General features: G+C 41.2%; 1 protein-coding gene across 14 annotated transcripts in view; it reads right to left on the reverse strand.

Annotated features, from left to right (window-relative positions):
- MYT1L (myelin transcription factor 1 like) overlaps window positions 1-23,256 on the reverse strand; it is a 371,423-nt gene that overhangs the window by 15,790 nt on the left and 332,377 nt on the right. For 13 of the 14 annotated variants that reach the window (XM_075269099.1, XM_075269101.1, XM_075269096.1 and 10 more), the window contains 5 exons: window positions 17,585-17,653; window positions 7,224-7,286; window positions 5,195-5,278; window positions 954-1,175; window positions 423-514 (listed from right to left, as the gene is read on the reverse strand). In XM_075269099.1, the coding sequence (XP_075125200.1) occupies window positions 423-514; window positions 954-1,175; window positions 5,195-5,278; window positions 7,224-7,286; window positions 17,585-17,653 (530 nt within the window). The remainder of the gene's footprint in view (window positions 1-422; window positions 515-953; window positions 1,176-5,194; window positions 5,279-7,223; window positions 7,287-17,584; window positions 17,654-23,256) is intronic. The other variant, XM_075269107.1, reaches the window with a different exon arrangement.

A 23,256-nucleotide genomic window follows, 5' to 3' on the forward strand; every position in this document is an offset into this window, starting at 1 on the left:
TTTTGCTGATTCAAGTATAAGCCAAGGGGGGGCTTTTTCGGCACAAAAACTGTGCTGAAAAATTTGGCTTATACTCCAGTATATACGGTACAAGAATGTGTACAGTATTGGGTGTATGGGCATCTCCCTAACTGGCAACCCTCAGCTGTCAAGTTTAATGTCAGAGTTAGATTTTATTTTTTGGACCTCAAGAAAAGTTATGTTTGCCCCCTTAGTATCCCCACACCCTGTATACTGCCCCCTTAGTTAAGAGGAAATAATTAATATCTGCCATTACCAATTGAAATAATCCAATAGATAATGGGCAAAAAAAAAAATTCCATTGGACACAAATATCCATTCAGCCAGACAGCGGAGGTGACAGTTTTTTTTCCGGACTGTGTTAGCATAGTAATCATATATAATAATTGAAAGGTATATACCATTTGTCGCCCGCTGCTTTATAGTCATCATCTCTTCTCCTGACAATCTGGCTTTCTTCATTGCTGATGTGGCTCGTGGACATCCCGATAAGCTACAAGAATGGTAAATGAGGGGTTAAGTCGTTATTTACAGCTGCTGTAAAATGATGTTTGTATGTAGCTGAAGCGTGAGTGTCAGACACAACATGAATAGGACAAGTTATCACATTACACTACACACAGACATTGTGTAATTGTATTAGCTCCAGTTCACTGCAAGTTACAATGCTCTGTGATAAGTATCTCCGAAGACAGTGTCATGATAGTCAAGGCAACGGCATTCTGTACTGGGGTGTCATAGTCCAACATAGCTGGTCCGCTGAACCCACCGACCACCTAATATGTATGAGGCCTAACAACGTTCACCCACATGCACGCTCAACTAATCCAATGGCGTCTGTAACATTGGAGTCTCGTGAGGACAGGCCCTTGGGGAAGAGAATGGATATACACGAATACACAACCTTTATTATGTCACACCCCGGGTCTTACCTTCGATGTGTGAGGAAACTACCACTGATGTGTCCAGAGCCGTCACATCCTGGGGTAGGACAGGACATGCCTTCGGTTTTTCCAGATTTCCATGAGAACTGGGAACCATTTAGGTAGCCATCTTTCTGTCTCTTGGCTGCCAAAGGGCATCCAGATGCGCTGCGATGTGATGCGTACTTCCCCGTCACGTGACCCTGGCCATCGCACCCTGGAACTGGGCATCTGGTTATAAAATGAATAGGACAAAACATATTATTTTACATTTTTGTAGTATTTTCCATCACTGACATACATCCTAACTGATGAAATCTGGATAACCTTTTCTTTGGGAATTGCCAAAAATATGCCCATACGTGTAAAGCCTGTTAGGATGGGAAAGATTTTTCAAATCCAGGTGGCCCAGGTTATCGTACATGTATTTTTTCAGAATTTTTAGGTGTAGATTTTGGTGAGTTTTCCATGCCACACTCCCAAGGGTGCAACTAATTTTTTTTTGTTGCCTAAATTCATAGTGCAGATGAAGATGCAATCTTTGTAATACATGTTATTTACAAAAATGGTCTATTTCTTCACTTATTTGCCTTTTTCTGCTACTGATCAAATTTTTACAATAAAAGTCTATGGAGAGGGGAGGAGGAGGAAGAGAGAGACCCTCAAAGCAGAGAGGAATCTGCACTATAGAGAGACAGTTGCCTTTTACAACACAGTTGGGCTATCATAAATTACTATCCAACTTATTTAATATGTAGGCAACCTCATATCTCTGTCCTTCTCCTCCTCCCCTCTCCATAGACTTCATTGTCAAATGACACTGCTTGTATAGAATGTAGGGACTGAAATCACTCAGATAAGAAGTAAAGGCATGAGTAATAGTTATAGACACAGGCAGATTTCTATAGATTTATGAAAAATAGCGCGATGAGTGGCTGCACATAGGTTAGAAGTGGGGAAGACTTATACTTGTTCAGAACTGTTTTGGGGTCTGCTCAGTGCATGAGACAGCTCCATACACACTGTAGTGGCCATTCTGTGATACTACGCCTTTGCTCCCTTTCAAGTGTATTGGTGCTAAGCTGCAATAAAGTGTCAAGGCCACTACAGAGTTGTCGACTTCTTACACTGTACAGATTTGGTGGCCACAGCACCTGACAGAGGTTGTCCACTCCTTACAATGTACAAACCTGGTGGCCACAGCACCTGACAGAGGTTGTCGGCTCCTTACACTGTACAGACCTGGTGGCCACAGCACCTGACAGAGGTTGTCGGCTCCTTACACTGTACAGACCTGGTGGCCACAGCACCTGACAGAGGTTGTCGACTCCTTACACTGTACAGACCTGGTGGCCATAGCACCTGACAGAGGTTGTGGACTCCTTACACTGTACAGACCTGGTGGCCACAGCACCTGACAGAGGTTGTCGACTCCTTACACTGTACAGACCTGGTGGCCACAGCACCTGACAGAGGTAGCAGTATCAGATGTTGAAAACTCCACCAATCTGATATTCATGAACTATTCCAAGGACAGACCATAAATATCAGCTCTAGGACAACCCTTTTAATTTAGAATATTAATATCAATAGGACTGCAGGTAAAACAATGATATTATCCTAGTGCATGGAGGAAACAGGTAAATGACAAATTCAGCTCTGCTACATTTGAAGCCTGAAAGTGATTTTATACCTACAAGCGCTTCAGTTCAGGCGATGATTTTCTCTACCGCTGGGTTCAGGAGAGTGTTATATTTAGGAGGACTCAATGTTCAGGGACAGAACCTGGAGATATCTGCACTTAGGGCCATATAACGGTGACAAGCGAAGTCTCAGCTTGACTTCTGTATTCAAGGGGCTAAAAGCATATTTTACAGCTGCAAGAAACGCTCCTAATTGATCAGCAATCACATATAAAGCCTTTGCCTTGTACTTTAATGTCCTAAAGTGACAGAAATTGCCAAAAGAGAAAGTAAATGCAGTAATTTATCCTGAGGTGATGAGACTAATGTATCCGAGGACTACAGGGCTGTGGTGTAATAGGCCTCCAGAGCAATGGCCGACTTGGTGTCCCCAAAACTAAAGGTCATAGGGCCCTTACTAACCACTACAGCAATGGTACACTTGGCTGGGTGGTCAGACTATAACTGACCTCATACACATAAGGGGAAAGATGGCCGGACCCTCTAAACCAGTCAACTCTATTATGTGTATGGGGTCTCCCAGCTCTCCTTCAATACATGAAGCTAGAAGAAAGATCAGACCTTGATCTTAGGGAAGAGGTTTTTTGGCAGCAGCCAACTCCCCTTTACACAGTGTCAATATCCACACTTGGTGGTGTAGGGGCATCCTAAGAGGCTCTGGGTCTATTGGCCATGGGCATTGCCCTAATGAGTCCTGAGTATGTTCCATTTATGATCTGGAGATAACTTATTATCTGTAAGGCCATATTGACATCTGAGTAGGAGCTGCTATCGCAAAATATATAAATAATCCTGGACAAAAAAGTCCAGCAAGCCCAACTCGGGATCTGTTGTTGTCTGTTATCATTTCTTTTCTTTTTTCTGGTCCTGCAATGGACCAGAAGAACAGACAGGAGGATGCTGATGTATATGCACCCCAAAGTTTTGTTTTATATATCTCACCTATACCTGTGCTAACATCATTTACATTGTTTGCTGACATCATTTGCAATTTTTCTAGAAAACTGAATTTTTTTTATAAATGTTCCCTAATGAATGAGTAATCTTTGGGATATAAGTTGAAGGGGTGCAGAGGTTGCAGTTGCATTCAAACCCAGGAGCCTTGGCATAGGTATAGGGGTTGCTTTGGTCACAGCAGTGAATGGGCCCATAGGCCAGAGGGCCTATGGCCCCATTCTACGCTGAGTAATCTTTTTGGATCTCCTTTCTGATTTTCTTTGATGGCTGACAGTCTGTGCATAGTAAATTTACTACTCCTGACCTCTGATGCACTAGAATAAGGAAATTTATGAACACAGCAGTGGATTAGTAGCATATAGTCAAGGAGGGATTTTATAGAGAGGCTGTGACACAAAAGGGGGGAATATTTACTGTGTTTATACTGTGTTTTACAAGATTTCAGCTTGTGTTCACAAACATATTATGAAAAATTCTTCATGGTGGTCTGGGCCCAGATAAAGAAGGAAAGGGGTATGTACATGCTCCTAGACTGTATGGATAGGATGTGGCTGAGGTTTGCAAGGAAAATTTGTGCAGGGGGAGCTAAGGCTGACTATTTGCACTAGGGCCGATGAGCCTTTAGTTACCTATATTACCGCCATATACATTAAAGAGATGTAGTTTAGCTAAATTTGCCACTGTGCTTTTTATTGACCAGTTTTTTTTTACCTGCAATCCAGATTATAGGGGCAAATAACAGAGAAACAAAAATGGGCCAAACCTATCCGGACCCCCTAATAAAAAAAATTCTGATTAATAGACTTTTTGTCACAAGAATTTGGGAGAACATATAGAGAACGGGGATTGGAACTTGGAAGGTAGAAGACTGTCTGTAGTGGAATTGAATGTACCAATTGACTTGACCTGAACCTGACATGTTAAAGGTATCCTAACAATGAGTGCTAGATGTGTCCACCCTTTACTTATGTCAAATTTGGTTTACAATTTCTCATAAAACCTTTATAGTATAATGCAATACAATATTGCTAGATGCTAGAAAAACCCTTGACAGGATGCAATCCATAACACAACCTCTTGGTGGCGCACTTAGACACATCTCAGATAGGATATTCATGTTTCTTTCTTTCTTTTTTTTTTTTTTTTTTAAACCCGGTTATCTTATGTCACACGTCTTGGGATACAGACATGTCCACTCTTACCTTGGCCTGAATCTACCTAAAGACTTCAATTTCTAATTAAACCAATTCTATACAATATTATGGCATGATAGCAAAACCCAGGACAGGCTGCAATTCACAATACAACCACCGGGTGGCTTCACATAGACACATATAGCATATCACCTTGTGGCACAATATCACAAAATCATGTCTTGAAAGCTAGTTATCTGACGACACATATCTGGACATGCCTAGACAAGAGCAGGGTAAGGATGGACACATCTGTATGTTGAACCCAAATGAAAGGTATGGAAGGACACATCTGTACACGTAGTGACAGACGCCCTTCAGGCAGCCATACGGCTACATTTACTGTATATTGAAAATGACCTGTAGCATAATATTCCCCAGAATAACTATAAGGAACCTGATTGGTTCTTGGTCTTCCTTGTCTTCTTTGCTTTGTGCTATCTTGATCCCGCTCTTCTTTGCCCTTGGACAGCCCGAAAGACTGAGAAACGACACAAAGCAGACAATAAATACACAATAAAAGCTGACCGTAGATATTAAAGGAGACCTGTCACATTGGAGCGTGTAGTCCATATGTGGGTATGTTATAGAGCAGGAGGAGCTTAGGAGATTGATATATCATTATTTATTAATAACAATCTGCTCAGCTCCTCCTGCTCTCCAATATAGTATCCACAAATCAGACCACATGTCAACACGACAAGTCCCCTTTAAGAGGGGTTTCCTGGACTTTGGTATTAATAGCCTATCCTCTGGATGGACCATCAATTGATGGACCATATTTGACCAGTAGTCTGACTCCTGTCTAAAGTGTCACTTTGACCTTCATTTTTTCCCCTAGTATGTTGCTATGCTTGAAGTTATGGTCATACCTGGTACTGTAGCCTGGTCCTGTTCACTTGAATGGGACTGAGCTGCAGCACCAGGTACAGTCACTCCACATGCATCGGGCCAACACTATAGAGGAAATGACATCCTTCATTCAGCTGATTCTGGGAGTCCTGGAAGTTACCCCTCGTTCACATCAGCGTTGGTAATCCACCCGGGGTAGTCCGCATGGGGACCCCCTGAATGGAATACCAAACGCAATTGCAAGCGCTGTGCAGTAAATGTACACAGATCCCCATAGACTATAATGGGGTCGGTGTGCTTGCCGCCATATCTCCGCGCAGAACATGCGGACAGGAAAGTACTTCACAATCTACTTTCCTGTCCGTATGACTCGTACGGGCAACGTGCAGCAAGCATATGGACCCTATTATAGACTATGGGGTCCATGTGCTTTTACTGCATAGCGCTTGCAATTGTGTTTGTTATTCCATTCGGGGGTCCCCATGTGGACTCCCCTGGACGGAATACCAATGCAGATGTGAACCAACCCTTAGACTTTCGCTGATCAAACATTTGTGGTCTACTCACTCACACTCAATTCACACTAATCCAATTTTGATGGAGCAAAGATCCATGAAAAACAGAAATACAGTCCATTTTAGATGGCTCTTGTGCATCTATTCCACACCCGTTTGTCCATTTTTGATGGATTTTGCATCTGTTTTTAAGGGAACCCTAAAAAAAAAATGGATGTATTTATTGCTAAGAAACAGAAGAAAGAAAGAAGGAAGACTTCAGGATCATTTAGTTCTCTGTGCTGAGTGCGGGGTCCACGTGTTTCCATGGGCAAGCGGACCCAAGGTATGGAAACCCGAACATTAGTGTGAACCTAGAGTCAGTCTGTTTTGCATCCATTAAAAACAGATTCGATGATATCTCCTGGGTCAGTGGCTTTGACGAAATGGACAAAAGTAGCTCACTTCCATTTTTTAACTGACCGTTTTTTTTGCCCATCAAAAAATTGTCCAAGCGAATACACTCATTCAGTCTTGGTTACTGTTGTGTGAACAAGGTCTAAGGATAGTCCATTAATGGTAAAGACCTGAAAACCCCTTAAAGATGTTCCTAATAACTGTACAATATTTAACAATGACTACTATATCTATAGCGCTATTGTAAGTCCTTCCTTTCAACTGCGATCAGGCTGTATAATCTACATCAGACCAAGCGCACAGAGAACTAAATGATCCTGAAGTCTTCCTTCTTTCTTTCATCTCTTCCTTAGCTGCTATGGACTCCTAGTATATCTTCTCTTCTCAGCATATGTGTGTCTACGTCTGTAATATATTACTGTGTATTATCCTGTATCTGTATTACTATGCTGCTGTAACATACTGAAATTTCCCCACTGTGGCACTATTAAAGGATTATCTTATCTTATAGTACTACAAGTGATCGGCATTTACTTGAGGGAAATCTTGGCTGCTATAAGTGTATGTTCAAATGTAGGGACTTTAGTACAGGATAAGATTTTTGCAAATAATGCGTATTATTGTGTTTTGTGAAATTTTTTAATTGTCATTCTGTAAGAATACCTTCTATGGGAAGCATAGTTTCCAGTAATATGTCCGGAGCCATCGCAGCCAGGAGTCGGACACCTAAGGCCAGAAAAAAGTGAATATCATATATTTTTCTCTTTTTTAAAAAATCATGGTATCAAGTTATATAGAGAAAAATGTTATAGAGAGTAGTTATATAGAGAAAAACAGTGACACCTTGGTCTATCAGGTTGTGTCTGGTATTGCAGCTCTGTTCAATTCACCTGAGGCTAAGCTGCAATACCAATCACGGCCCAAGGGCTAGAGTGGTGCTGTAAAAAAAAATGGGAATTTTTAAAATATAATTATTCTTCATTGTAATATCATATACCTGGCTTGGTAAATAGGGAAAAGCGAGATAACTATATGTAATACTGCAAATGACTAATATAGAGGTTGTATATGTCAGAATGGCCCACAAGAACATCAGGCTTTAATAAAATAATGGTCCAAAGACATCCAAATGTGAAGGGAACTGAGATCTATTTACATGAGGTTATTGGAGGGTGGCCCAAGGTCTCTCGAGAGGGGGACAAATAATCCGTTATCAAGCACAACCATCTCTAGTGTGCTGCATATCACCCCCAACAGATGTTCCAGACCCATTTACCTTGGTGTAACATGGGCCCAATTGTAAAATCTATACCAAGCTCCCCATCTATAATGCTCTGTTTATAGTACTTGTCTCCTCATATTAGTAAGAGATACCTCGTGGGCCCCCTAAGACTCCTAGGCTCGGGTGTGAGCGCACCCTCTGTAGCCCCTCAAGTTACGCCCCTGCTTAGAGGGTAATTATTTAGTTAAAATTGGACCCACTTTATGCTAAAGTTGACCAAACACATAAAGAAAACCTAAAAAATGCTCTGAGTTTTCAGAAATATCAGAAAACTTTGGTGTCAATCATTTTGTCTGATCGACATCAGAAAATTTTGGGCAGATTTTTAAAAGAGTTGTCCAGGACCTGAAAGTAACTGATACTGATGACCTAGCCACGGGTGTGACTGGGTGTCCGATTGATCTGATACTGATTAGAGATGAGCGAGTACTGTTCGGATCAGCCAATCTGAATAGCACACTCCCATAGAAATGAATGGAAGCACCTGCCACGCAGACTTTGCCAGCGGCCGGCCGCTTAACCCTTCGCGTGCCGGCCTCTTCCATTCATTTCTATTCGAACAGTGTTCTCTCATCTCTAATACTGATGACTTAGGCTTCGTTCCCATGAAGTAACACGCCGCTCCTTTAGACACGCAAACATTTGTCAGAGTGAGGCGCCTCAAAACAGATCCCATTGACTTCAATGGGAGCTGGCCTACGCGCACTAAACATTAAAATCAATGGGTTATAAAGCCTCCCATTGATTTCAATGTGTAGCGCGCGTAAGCCGGCACCCATTGAAGTCAATGGGATCTGTATTGAAGCGCCTCACTGTAACACGTGTTTACGTGTCTAAATGAGCGGCGTGTTACTTCATGGGAACGGGGCCTTATTCTATGGATAGGTCATCTGTATCGATTGACTTTAAGTCCTGGACAGTCCCTTTAAACCGTATAAAAGCAATACTGTCTTAGTTGCCCATAATAACCAATTACAATCAAGCTATTTTTCAGGAGCAGAATACAAAATGAAAGCTGTGCTTTGATTGGTTGCTATGGGCAACTAAGCCAGTTTTGCTCTCAATAACTGCCCCTTTGACTTCTATCTCATGTGTATGGCTAAATACTGACATTCTAATTTACAGAAGTCTGTCTTGGGCCAGAGCTCCACAGGATGGAAAGGCCGCGATTTGCCCACAGGAATAATCGCAGTGTTTTACAGTATGGGCAACGTGGATGGGATTCGAGTGAATCCCATGCCCAATTTGTGCCAAATTGTGTTTCATACATGCCACGATTTCCAAAACCCACGCAGCATGTCAATTATACCTAAACAAACGCCAGCGGTTCCCCCATAGATATAATTGTAACAGGAAGTCCATGGAGGAAAAGTCCGCAATCTTTCTGTCTAAAGCACTGCGGGAAGAACTGCAATGCATTACTGCTGCGCTTTTTCCCGCAGCGTTTTATAGCTGCAGGTCATCCTGTGGGCCCTTAGCCTTAGGGTAGGTTCAGACAGAGTTTTTTGGTCAAGATTTTGAGGCCGTATTCGCCTCAAAATCCTGACCAAAATCAATGGGAGCCGCTCAGGAGCTTTTTCCAGGAGCTGGCACAAGAAGTGAGATGCTCATTCTTCAGGTGGTTTCGCCTCGTGATTCGGCCTGAAGACACTTCCTCCTCTGGACTAGATCCATTCATTGGGCCAAATCTGGAGCGGAGCACTCGGCTGGATGCCATTGCAGTGCACCGGCTTTCAGTCGTGTCTACCTGGCTTTTGGATCGGAACCCGTCTCAGGCTCCGATCCAAAAAACCCCATGTGAACTTACCCTTAGGCTAGGGCCCCACATGACATAAACTAAAACTGCAGTGCTCTACAATCACTACAAAGTGGATGGGAGTCTTCATATTGCAGAAAAATACACACAGCGGAAATGCTGCAATATCTATCTATCTGTCTATCTATTATCTATCTATCTATCTATCTATCTATCTATCTAATATGCATCTATCTATCTATCTATCTATCTATCTATCTCCTATCTATCTATCTATCTATCTATCTATCTATCTATCTCCTATCTATCTATCTATCTATCTATCTATCTATCTATCTATCTATCTCCTATCTATCTATCTATCTATCTATCTATCTCATATGCATCTATCTATCTATCTATCTATCTATCTATCTATCTATCTATCTATCTATCTATCCTATACATATCCAGCTGAAATCATCTGAATAGCAAGGGATATTCATCAGACATATTCAATTTTTCAGTTGACTTCTAGTAGGTGTAATGACAATCATTACATGAATAGATAATTTGTGAAGATACAGGATTAGAAATATGCAAATTAGCTATCCATCAGAAGGAAACTCATTTGCATAATTCTTTTCCCATGAATCATTGCCTGTAAAACTCCATACCTCAATGAGAACCAGTAACACATTAGAAAAGCATGGCTGTTTTCTTCCAAAGACAGTGCCACACCCGTCCACAGGTTGTGCCTGGTATTGCAGCTCACCTCCATTCACTTCAGTAGAACTAAGCTGCAATAGCACAGACAAACCCTGGACAGTCCTGGCACTGTTTAATGAAGAAAGCAGGCGTATTCTAATTCTGAACATTTCGGATTTATGGATGTCATATAGAGGATGAGATAAATTGTTTAATTCTTAACAAAATATGGTTTCAGTGCTGAATCACGTATAAAGGTTCAGCATTGAAAGTCTTTGTAAAGGATCTTTAATCCGTAATTTGCAATATGGCTTTCCTTAAAACCCGTCTCTATTTCTATTTATAGTCCAGACTTTGTCTTTTCTGTGATCCAAGATGCTTGTGCATCTCCTGTGCCCTGACTACCTGTTCTCAGACTGGCCAGGTGGGGGCAGCATTGCTCCATTCAGCCAGGCTTCATTATATAATCTAGAACTGCAGAGAACCAGCTGTCAATTTATCAGATACATAAATAAGCAGAAAATAATTGTGGCACGTCACATTTGAGGTTGGGAGGTGTTATCGCTAAACACCAGATCATATGTAACAGACATTGGCAAAGTATTCCCTCCTGAGATATTCATTTCACAAGTTTTTTATGCAAATGATGCAAAGTGATAATTAGCTGAAACGAGGATGACATAAGCATGGATGGGAGCTCTCTGATTTACTCCTGGTGTAAATTTTCACATTCTCCTTTATCATAAAGTGTAACATGAATTTATTATGTCAGTTTACTCCTGATCTGTAATGTGAGGTGTCATCTTCTAATAGACTGTTAGCACAGCTGGGGGATTTATAGGGACACATATTACACAGGTTATTGTAGGGTTCTGCTAAGGTCTGTGTGCTGGAGGACAACAAGGCTCAGAACATCCTGACAACGCCCCGGTGTATCCGTCTCTATAAATGAACAATACACTCAGTGATACAGGAAGAGCTGTCAATCATCATGTGTGGGCAGAGTAATCAGGACTCTCACTGTCTCTCCCAGGAGTCCTTTCAGGATTTCAGAGCAAAAAGGAGAGTAATCCTGTCATATACCCTATATATCACAGAGCTCAGCTTTTCTCCTAAATCATATAATCCTATATATCACAGAGCTCAGCTTCTCTCCTCTATCATATAATCCTATATATCACAGAGTTCAGCTTCTCTCCTCTATCATATAATCCTATATATCACAGAGTTCAGCTTCTCTCTCTCTATCATATAACCCTATATATCACAGAGCTCAGCTTCTCTCCTCTATCATATAATCCTATATATCACAGAGCTCAGCTTCTCTCCTCTATCATATTACCCTATATCACAGAGCTCAGCTTCTCTCCTATATCATATAATCCTATATATCACAGATCTCAGCTTCTCTCCTCTATCATATAACCCTATATATCACAGTGCTCAGCTTCTCTCCTCTATCATATAACCCTATATATCATAGAGCTCAGCTTCTCTCCTCTATCATATAACCCTATATATCACAGAGCTCAGCTTCTCTCCTCTATCATATAACCCTATATATCACAGAGCTCAGCTTCTCTCCATCTATCATATAACCCTATATATCACAGTGCTCAGCTTCTCTCCTCTATCATATAACCCTATATATCAAAGAGCTCAGCTTCTCTCTTCTATCATATAAACCTATATATCACAGAGCTCAGCTTCTCTCCTCTATCATATAACCTATATATCACAGAGCTCAGCTTCTCTCCTCTATCATATAATCCTATATATCACAGAGCTCAGCTTCTCTCCTCTATCATATAATCCTATATATCACAGAGCTCAGCTTCTCTCCTCTATCATATTACCCTATATCACAGAGCTCAGCTTCTCTCCTATATCATATAATCCTATATATCACAGAGCTCAGCTTCTCTCCTCTATCATATAACCCTATATATCACAGTGCTCAGCTTCTCTCCTCTATCATATAACCCTATATATCATAGAGCTCAGCTTCTCTCCTCTATCATATAACCCTATATATCAAAGAGCTCAGCTTCTCTCCTCTATCATATAACCCTATATATCACAGAGCTCAGCTTCTCTCCTCTATCATATACCCTATATATCACAGAGCTCAGCTTCTCTCCATCTATCATATAACCCTATATATCAAAGAGCTCAGCTTCTCTCTTCTATCATATAAACCTATATATCACAGAGCTCAGCTTCTCTCCTCTATCATATAACCTATATATCACAGAGCTCAGCTTCTCTCCTCTGTTATATAACCCTGTATATCACAGAGCTCAGCTTCTCTCCTCTATCATATAACCCTATATATCACAGAGCTCAGCTTCTCTCCTCTATCATATAACCCTATATATCACAGAGCTCAGCTTCTCTCCTCTATCATATAACCCTATATATCACAGAGCTCAGCTCCTCTCCTCTATCCTATAACCCTATATATCACAGAGCTCAGCTTCTCTCCTCTATCCTATAACCCTATATATCACAGAGCTCGGCTTCTCTTCTCTATTATATACCCCTATATATCACAGAGCTCAGCTTCTCCCCCTCTATCATATAGCCCAATATATCACAGAGCTCAGCTTCTCTCCTCTATCATATAACCCTATATATCACAGAGCTCAGCTTCTCTCCTCTATCATATAACCCTATATATCACAGAGCTCAGCTTCTCTCCTCTATCCTATAACCCTATATATCACAGAGCTCAGCTTCTCTCCTCTATCATATAACCCTATATATCACAAAGCTCGGCTTCTCTTCTCTATTATATACCCCTATATATCACAGAGCTCAGATTCTCCCCCTCTATCATATAGCCCAATATATCACAGAGCTCAGCTTCTCTCCTCTATCATATAACCCTATATATCACAGAGCTCAGCTTCTCTCCTCTATCATATAACCCTACATATCACAGAGCTCAGCTTCTCTCCCTCTATCATATAACCCTACATATCACAGATCTCAGCTTCTCTCCTCCATCATATAACCCTATATATCACAGAGCTCAGCTTCTCTTCTCTATCATATAACCTATATATCACAGAGCTCAGCTTCTCCCCCTCTATCGTATAGCCCTATATATTACAGAGCTCAGCTTCCCTCCTCTATCATATAACCCTATATATCACAGGGCTCTGTTTCTCTCCTCTATCATATAACCCTATATATCACAGATCTCAGCTTCTCTCCTCTGTCATATTAACCCTATATATCACAGAGCTCAGCTTCTCTCCTCTGTTATATAACCCTGTATATCACAGAGCTCAGCTTCTCTCCTCTATCATATAACCCTATATATCACAGAGCTCAGCTTCTCTCCTCTATCATATAACCCTATATATCACAGAGCTCAGCTTCTCTCCTCTATCATATAACCCTATATATCACAGAGCTCAGCTCCTCTCCTCTATCCTATAACCCTATATATCACAGAGCTCAGCTTCTCTCCTCTATCCTATAACCCTATATATCACAGAGCTCGGCTTCTCTTCTCTATTATATACCCCTATATATCACAGAGCTCAGCTTCTCCCCCTCTATCATATAGCCCAATATATCACAGAGCTCAGCTTCTCTCCTCTATCATATAACCCTATATATCACAGAGCTCAGCTTCTCTCCTCTATCATATAACCCTATATATCACAGAGCTCAGCTTCTCTCCTCTATCCTATAACCCTATATATCACAGAGCTCAGCTTCTCTCCTCTATCATATAACCTTATATATCACAAAGCTCGGCTTCTCTTCTCTATTATATACCCCTATATATCACAGAGCTCAGCTTCTCTCCTCTATCATATAACCCTATATATCACAGAGCTCAGCTTCTCTCCTCTATCATATAACCTATATATCACAGAGCTCAGCTTCTCCCCCTCTATCATATAGCCCTATATATTACAGAGCTCAGCTTCCCTCCTCTATCATATAACCCTATATATCACAGGGCTCTGTTTCTCTCCTCTATCATATAACCCTATATATCACAGATCTCAGCTTCTCTCCTCTGTCATATTAACCCTATATATCACAGAGCTCAGCTTCTCTCCCTCTATCATATAACCCTATATATCACAGAGCTCAGCTTCTCTCCTCTATCATACAACCCTATATATCACAGAGATCAGGTTCTCTCCTCAATCATATAACCCTATATATCACACAGCCCAGCTTCTCTCCTCTATCATATAACCCTATATATCACATAGATAAGCTTCTCTTCTCTATCATTTAACCCTATATATCACAGAGCTCAGCTTCTCTCCTCTATCATGTAACCCTATATATCACAGAGCTATCTAGCTATGTAATGCTAATTTCTTATTCTTAGGATAAGCCATCAAGATCATACAGCCGGGGCCTTGCAGATAACCTGTTTCAGGACAGCCCTGCTGCTCAGTCACCATACAGATTATAGCAAAGGCTTTAGGTATTGTATAGCCGTCAATGGGACATCGCTGCAATACCTAAAACCACCACACCACTTTGTACGGTGAGCAGAACGTCTCCCAGCATATAAACATTACCGGGGGCTGTGCTGATCTGTAGGGGTCCCAACTGCTGGTTCCCCAATGATCTATCCCTAGGAGATTAGAAAGTGGACATCCACTATGAAACAGTGAAAAAATCTGTTTGAGGCTGAGGCCCCACATTGTGGAAACGCAGATTTTTTTGTTGCAGATTTTGTTGCGGTTTTTTGAGCCAGAAGTGGGTTGAGCGTAAGGTAGAAGTGTAAGAGCTTCCTATGTATTTCCCTTTCCTTTTGTAGCCATTCTTGGTTTTGGCTTAAAAAACTGCAACAAAATCTGCAGCAAAAAAACCTGTGTTTCTGCAACGTGTGGTCTCAACCTAAAGGTGTTTCGCCAGACTTAAATCACCCATATATGTTTAAAGGGGTATTACCATCTGGGGCATTTATGATACAGAATATTCCATATATGCTTTGTAGCACATATGTAACATCCTGGTACCAATCTCTATATTACCAGAGAACGGCCTGTACATTGTACACTATTAAGGTCTAGATATAGCAGTGCCTGGATTACAGACCAGCTTGTAGCAGATACAATATCTTCCCTTCCTTCTCAATTTCTGTATTGATTATCACTCCCACCATTATTATCAGGAGCTCAGCATGGCCATCATTATATCATCATCCTCGCACACAGCCTGCAATCACTGTCGGCAATTAGCAGCTAGCGTATATTACATGTGCGCCATTCTTTATGCCGTGTGTTGGTCTTGGACGCATTAGTGAGGCCTGTAGAAGAATCTGTCAATACTTAATGATCCAGTTCCTATTCTCACTTCCTTTTTTTATAAATAGCATATGAAATACAGATCAGAATTCTTGATTTTTTTACAGCCTCAAGAAATAATAACCTTGCAAGAAAGGTGAAAGCAGCTAGCGTCTACATCAGCCACCATCCATCTTCTGCCTAGCTGCTGTACCCTTACTCCAATCACATCATAGCACAATACAAATACACATCGATGGGTCAAGGAATCCGGGTTGCACTGACCCACCACATGGTCTATCATTGGTCCCAAGCATATACAGATGTGTCCACCCTTACCTTTCTGCAAATTTCATTAAAAACTCGAATCTATCATAATACAAATTCAATACATTATTGAAACATGCCAGCAAAAACTTTGACAGGCTGCAATTCACATCACAACCACTAGGTGGCCACATATAGATAAATATAGCTCAAACAACTCCCAACAGAGTATCGCAAAATCGTGTTTTGTTTTCAAAGTGACCTCCTGCCACTCAACTTGAGATATGTCGAATTTAGAGGAAAGGTAAGGAAGGACACATATTAATGGTATCCAGTTTATACTTAACCCGTGCAGTGTACAACCCCAAAGATCGTAACAGAGTGGGTCATTTGCTGCTGGGGTATATTACTCTTTGGGGAGTTGCTTCAAACATAACTTTATATCTCAAGTTTGCGTTGAAATTTTAACGAAAACGTCCTGAATAGCTGGATAGGGGGCCCTCAATAATATCCACTGGTTGATCCCATATACCAGCAAGCAAAAGTCATCTTACAGGGTCTGACCATCTCCATTACTTGTGACTGCAGCAGTTTACTGATCTAAACCTAAACCTAAAAAGGGAACCTGCTGAACATGGTGTCTATGTGATCTGCCAGCATCATCTTATAGAATAGGACGAGCTGAACAGATTGATATATAGTATTAATTGGGAAAGATTTAGTATAACTTAAATCTCTGATCTTTGTATGCTTAGGAGTCCAGTGGGTGGTCCTACTATATATCAGGCTACTTATAACATATTACATATAAAATATTACTCTATATAGAGGGGAGGGGGCGGTGGAGACTGCTGGGAAAAAAAGCAGTCTCCTCCCCTCACCCCTCTCCATAGACTTCTGTGTCTGTGGCTGGGTGGGGGTGAGAGTGGTAGAGTTTGAGTGAAGAAGGAAACATATGTCTTTGATAAGATATAGTTTCTTCTATTCACTGACACTATTCATTAATAAAAAAGTGGTATGCTGTAATAATTTAATCAGCCCCTATGGAGCTGCCTGCTCTTTGTATCAATGTGCCTGTACATATCTCCCCCTAGTGGTGGCTGCAGGCAGAAACTATTTTATCATGTTGCTTTAGGGCTATATGGCCGCTTGTTCAGAATAGTACAGGACAAGGGGAAGGGGTTCTGAGTATCAGTAACACCTCTCTAGTAGAGTGGATTTCTTAATTTACGCCTCTGGGTCAGGTCTGCTATTACTATTATCAGGACCCAGTTACAATTATTATATACAGTAGTCTGAACTTGAGGCTATGCTATGGGCTGGTATAAACTTAGTAAGAACCCTATATCCAATGTACGGTATTATCTATAATCTACATTTTATCAGCACTGCTGAATGGACAGGTTTTTTTTTCATATCCTAGTCTATGCGATATGCCCGTAAGCCTCACGCTATACACCGGGGCATTTCATTTACTTGATATAGAGAGTATTAACCTCACTGATTTAAAGAAAAGTAAAATCCAGATAGAATAATGACAAGTTATATGAGCAACAGTAAAACAGATGGAAATAAAGAGAAATGCAGCCAGTAGCTAGTACAAAGCTTTATGATACCCTGGATAAAGCTTAGATTCAATTTCACAGTAAAGTACCTTCACTTCTACAAGCTCAAGCAGCTCAAGACAGCATCATATGAAGGAGACGTAATGCAAAAATTAACTAAACCAGGCAATAGAAAGACAGAAAATCTGGGGTCTTACTTGAGTTCTTGTGAACTAGTGGCCATCATATTCCGAATACTCTTATCTGCCAGTGGACAACCAGATAGTCTGCAAAAAAATACACAAAAACTCTTAGAAATGTCTTATTAGGAAGAGATGGTAAGTACAAGGGTGTAGATGGGGAGTATGTGCCACTTGGGTGTTCAGATACAGGATTATGTCCCTCTTTTATAGGATAGGTGGTCAATAATAGATTGGTGGAGTCCAACACTGGGCACCATGGAATCACATAGTCCTATATCTGTATACTCTGTTCTCAGCAGCCAAAGGTAGACAGCTCCATCCACTATGTAGTGGCCATGCTGGATTACTGCAGATCTATTCTAATTCAATTAAAAATGGAAAGCTCCTTTAGTATAGGCCATCAGTATCGGTTTGGTGGGGATCCAATTTTAGGCAACCCCGCTGATCGGCTGATTGAAGTTGTTACCAGGCACAGGAAAGTGCGGCAGCCTAGACACAGCTCCTTATATCGTATTGTAGCTGTGCCTGATAAAGCACAAAGCTAAGTTGCGGTGCCAGGAACGGCCACTGTGAAATGGACAGTTCCGAGATTGGAACCCACCCAATCTGATATTGATGTCCTATCCCAACAATAGGCCATAAAATGTAAAATCCTGAAGAAAAATGTTGAAATATTTTTCTCTGTGCAATGTAGAAAGAAACGTAATGCTTGTTGCAGCTCGGAAGCCTTAAGCAACGTGCAGTTCATGGATCTCCATTAGTGTCCATTAGTTTGAGCGCACAGAAGGGTGTTTTGCTGCTGTTGGCCTTATTGACTAATTTTAGGCTAGGGGTCACAAGATGACTCCTGTCACCTAACCAAAGACCGTGTTGCCCTGCGACTCCTTCATTAATATAATAGAAAGGAGTTGCCCTTTAATATGAGGTAGTGAAACTGTGACTTGGAGTCACAAAAAAATTGATCAGTGTTTTTTTTTTGTGTGCTATAAGCATCCGCTAGGTAGCAATGTGACTCTATTCTCTTACATTAGTAAAGGAGTCACAGGGCAGCATGGTGATCTTTGGTCACAAAACAGGAATTAGAGCTACAGTCACTGTGTGGCCCTAGCCTATATATTATACTGTTATCTGGTTAACATGCATGTGATGATATAGGAGTTGTAGGATCACCAAAAACATACCTAAACCCAGAATGAACAGCGATTTACCATAAAAATATACTGTATATGACTGTGCTCAGCTCTTCCAGCTCGATAACATACTGCCTGCAGATTGGGTACAATTTTCAATATGACAGATTCCCTTAAAATTGACCTTTCACAGCCCAATTAATGTAAATTAGGGTTTACTAGTCAAGTGAGTGGTAGCACACACCCTTAGGGTGAGTTCACACGGAGTAAAGTGCCGCATGATGTGGCACGTATATGCCGTGTGAGATTTTGCAGGCCGTATACGCTCCCATTCATTTCAAAATACGCTCCCATTGATTTCGAAATAGCGCCGCGTATACGATCCCGGCTCCCATTGAAATCAATGGGAGCGTATATGGCCCGCAAAATCTCACACGGCGTATACGTGCCACATCATGCGGCACTTTACTCCGTGTGAACTCTCCCTTAGAGAAACCAAAGCGTTACCACCCACTTGGCTAGTTGACTTGACCCTTATTTACATCAACACTAAAAGGGCTTATATCTTTGGAATAACTCAATAGGTTTGGATAAATGAAGCATCAAAATGCTCAGGGTGCCAGTGCCTATCCTATGATGACATGGGGCTTTTCAGACCCATCACAAGTCCTTTTAGGGATTCCATCTCACAATCCTTCTGCAAAAAAGCTCAGTGTGAACTTTCCCTTAAGCTTTAAAATAGAGGACAGCAAAAAGTGAAGTCTAACTGTTTGAAAAGTACAATTACATTTACCAAGTGAAATATTATCCAACATATATTTAGAGAAACAGGATGCATTAGTTATTAAAGGCATATTAATATTACAGTGGCTGAACGTCTTACAGTAATGTCCATTGATTATAACGCAGGGCATCATTTATCACCAATTATGGCCAGAAGAGTTGGATCCGTGAATGGCCATGTGATATAAATTGACTGGAAACCACAGAGTAGCAGAACAAAAAGACATTGAAAGGTGCAAATTGGTATTCACAAACTTTTCCCTGCCAATAAGAGCTCTGTTATTATTCACATATGTAGGACAGCTATATTTATATGACTCCGCATCTATCTGATGAGTATTCTTCTGAAAATATGGATGGCTCGACCGCTAATGGACCCGGTTATGAAAGTGCGATGTACAATGTTACATTCACAGTATTGGGGTAGAGGCATAGTTATTACTTCTGCAGGATAAACGAATGCAAAAAGGCAAGGAAGCTACAGTATGGACATTGGAGTAGGAAAGCATTCATGATAAAATTAATACTTTGCATTAATTTTTTTTCTATTTGATATAAAATGATCATTTATTTTAATATAATTTATTTTTTAATTTTTCATCAACAAACATAGGTGTAAAATGTTTGCATCTACCATCTTCCCAAACATATTTAAGTGTTACAGGGCACATTATAGTGATACATATCATACCTCTGTTATGTATGTCATTTGTGTAGCTTTGGAGAAAAACTACTTTAAAATTCTATGCAAATGAGGCATTTGGTGCACTGGGGGTGGGGCTTCATATCCAGCGACCTCCGCTCTTGCCATTTAGACCCCTACCATTTCCTGTCTGTGCTACAATGTGAAGTAGGAGTTGATCCTCACACTGCTATGACATCAGCAATCCCACTTGAGCAGCAAGAGTGGTGCTTCAGGGCTGAAGGCCCGCCCCCAGTGCACATAATTAGAGATGAGTGAACAGTGAAATATTCGAGATTCGATATTCGTTTCGAGTAGAGCCTCAATATTTGACTACTCGATCGAATATCGAATTCCATTATAGTCTATGGGAAAAAATGCTCGATTTCAGGGGAAACCACTATTCGACTAAAGGAGAGTAACCAAGTCCACAAATAGCAGGAGGAGAGTGTTTAGGAGGAGCGTTGTTCAGTTAAAGCGCACGGACCCCAATATAGTCTATAGGGTCCGTGCGCTTTAACTGCACAGCGATGCAGTTGTGCTGATAAAAAGTAAGCTCCCTCGTAACCGCAAGCTGCCAGCTCTCCCGACTAGCAAAGACGAGCCTGCGGCAAATCAACGCTGGTTCTGTAGCAGGCTCGTCCTTGCTAGTCAGGAGAGCTGGCATCTTGCTGTTACAAGGGAGCTGACTTTTTTGTCATAGGAATGCATTGACCAGCATTGATTGGCCAGTGTACAGCATTCGGCCAATCAATGCTGGTTCTGCCAGAGGCTCGTCTGTGAGGAGGCGGAGTCTAAGATTGGACCACAATGGAGACTGCTGTGGTCCGATCTTAGACTCTGCCTCCTCACAGACAAGCCTCCGGCAGAACCAGCGATGATTGGCTGAATGCTGTACACTGGCCAATCAACGCTGGTCAATGCATTCCATTGAGAAAAAGTAAGCTCCCTCGTAACAGCAAACACATAATACCTAATTTGCATAATGTATGGTGACAGTTGAATATGCTTGGGAGGGACTGCATTTAATCTCATAGTTCAATTTTCACCAGATAAGTACCAGATAACAAAAGAATAATCAGAGAATCCATTATTAGATTCAACAGATTATGATGTAATATGTGATAGGAGTATCATTCATCCTTAGTATAGGCCATCATTGTATAGTTGGTTAGTTTTTGTTCCCAAAGTTTTAGCCATATAACAGACAGAGATACAAATGTGTCCTTTCTTACCTTTCTACTTGTCTTCCTATGTGTGTCAGGGATGACCGGCTTCTCAAAACAACTTAGTTTTGCAATATTGTGTTACAGGATGTCTGCCCTATATGTGCCCATGTGTACACCCAGTACACCCAGTGTCTATGTTTTGGATTACTGCGTGCCAGGGATTTTGCTAGCATGGTGTGATATTTTATTGAACTCGGTTCATAAGAAATTGGAATCCTTAACCAAAGTTGAGCTAAGGTAAGTGTGGACACTGCTGTAAATGCTGCATCCTCTTCATTGTGTTGATTATATGGCTCATAGGCCATCAATGTAAATGCTTGAAGATAAGTATTTTTATGGAAAAGTGATTTGTTATCTTTTTATACTTTACAGATATTTTCAATTTCTTAACTTATTATTTTGTATACTTTTCAGAATAAATGGGTTGTATAGCTTCTTATAGCCTTTCTAAATATCTTTTCAGGGCATTCATGTCTACAGTACAATAGCTACGGCTCAATTCAGGGTGGCTCCTGGTCTCGGAGGACTTCACTGTCTACTGTTTGCACATTGAATGTATAACTACTTACAGTCCTCTTTTGTATGATAACCGAGGGTGTGGTACATGTCTACAGACTTGTGTCTATCTTTTCTATGCTTCTTTTATTAAAAATATATTGTATCCTGAAGTCATATAGGAGTCGGAAATCGGAAACAGGGTGGGTAAAGCTATACGACTGTTGGACATGCCCATCATAAACTCTAGGTAGTATGGGTCACCATTGATTTCATAAAGTAACTAAGGAAGCAAAAACGTGGGCTCATGTCTTGTCACAACCTGATTATAAAATACGAAATACAGAAAGCGGCTAGAAAAAAGTTATGAAACTATCAAAGTGGACTCCGATCTATCCCTCACGTCACACGTTCAAACCCTCAACACTTCCTGCCGCCTCCAACTCAAGAACATCCATCGAAACCACAACTTCCACACCCCAGAAACTACTAAGACGCTCATCCATGTCCTCATAATCTTCTGCTTAGATTACTGTAACACCCTTCTCCATGGATTCCCAGTCAACACCCTCGCCCCCCTCCAGTCCACCCTAAACTGTGTTGCTCGCTTAATTCACCTCATCCCCCGTTCTTCATCAGCTGCTCCCTTCTGCCATTCCCTTCACTGGCTTCCCATTGCCAAGAGAATAGAGTTCAAGCTACTAATGTTAACATACAAAGCCATCCACAACCTGCCCGCTCCATATATCTCCAACCTAATCTCCCGCTACCTGCCCACACGTAACCTCAGATCCTCCAATGACCTCCTACTCCACTCCACTCTCATCCCCTCCTCACACAACCATCTCCAAGATTTCTCTCGTGCATCCCCCATACTCTGGAACTCCTTACCAAGACACATAAGACTGACCCCCACAATCACAGGCTTCAAGAAGGCCCTGAAGACTCAACTATTCAGGAAGGCCTAACATTATTGTCACCACAGCACCATCTGAACAGTCTCTCCCCTCACCTTCTGTCTCTACCCCCCTTCCCTCATAGATTGTAAGCCCTCGCGGGCAGGGCCCTCTACCCCACTGTGCCAGTCGGTCACTGTTAGTATTATATCTGTTTGTACATTTTGTGTACTGTATGTGAACCCTGAAATGTAAAGCACCATGGAATTAATATAATAATGTACAGCACCATGGATTTAATGGTGCTATATAAATAAACAATAAAAAGAACAATAACAACAAAGTACTGAATATAGAAATAGAATTGAGCCTTGGATGTTTGAGTTTTATCATATCTCCAGAGCTATGGCAAGAACAGCCACTGTTTTAGGTTGTCTTGGTCTTCTCGACCCTTATTCTCATGCCCTTATGA

The sequence above is a fragment of the Leptodactylus fuscus genome, chromosome 3 (genome assembly GCF_031893055.1).
Source record: "Leptodactylus fuscus isolate aLepFus1 chromosome 3, aLepFus1.hap2, whole genome shotgun sequence".
NCBI classification, from domain to species: Eukaryota; Metazoa; Chordata; class Amphibia; order Anura; family Leptodactylidae; genus Leptodactylus; species Leptodactylus fuscus.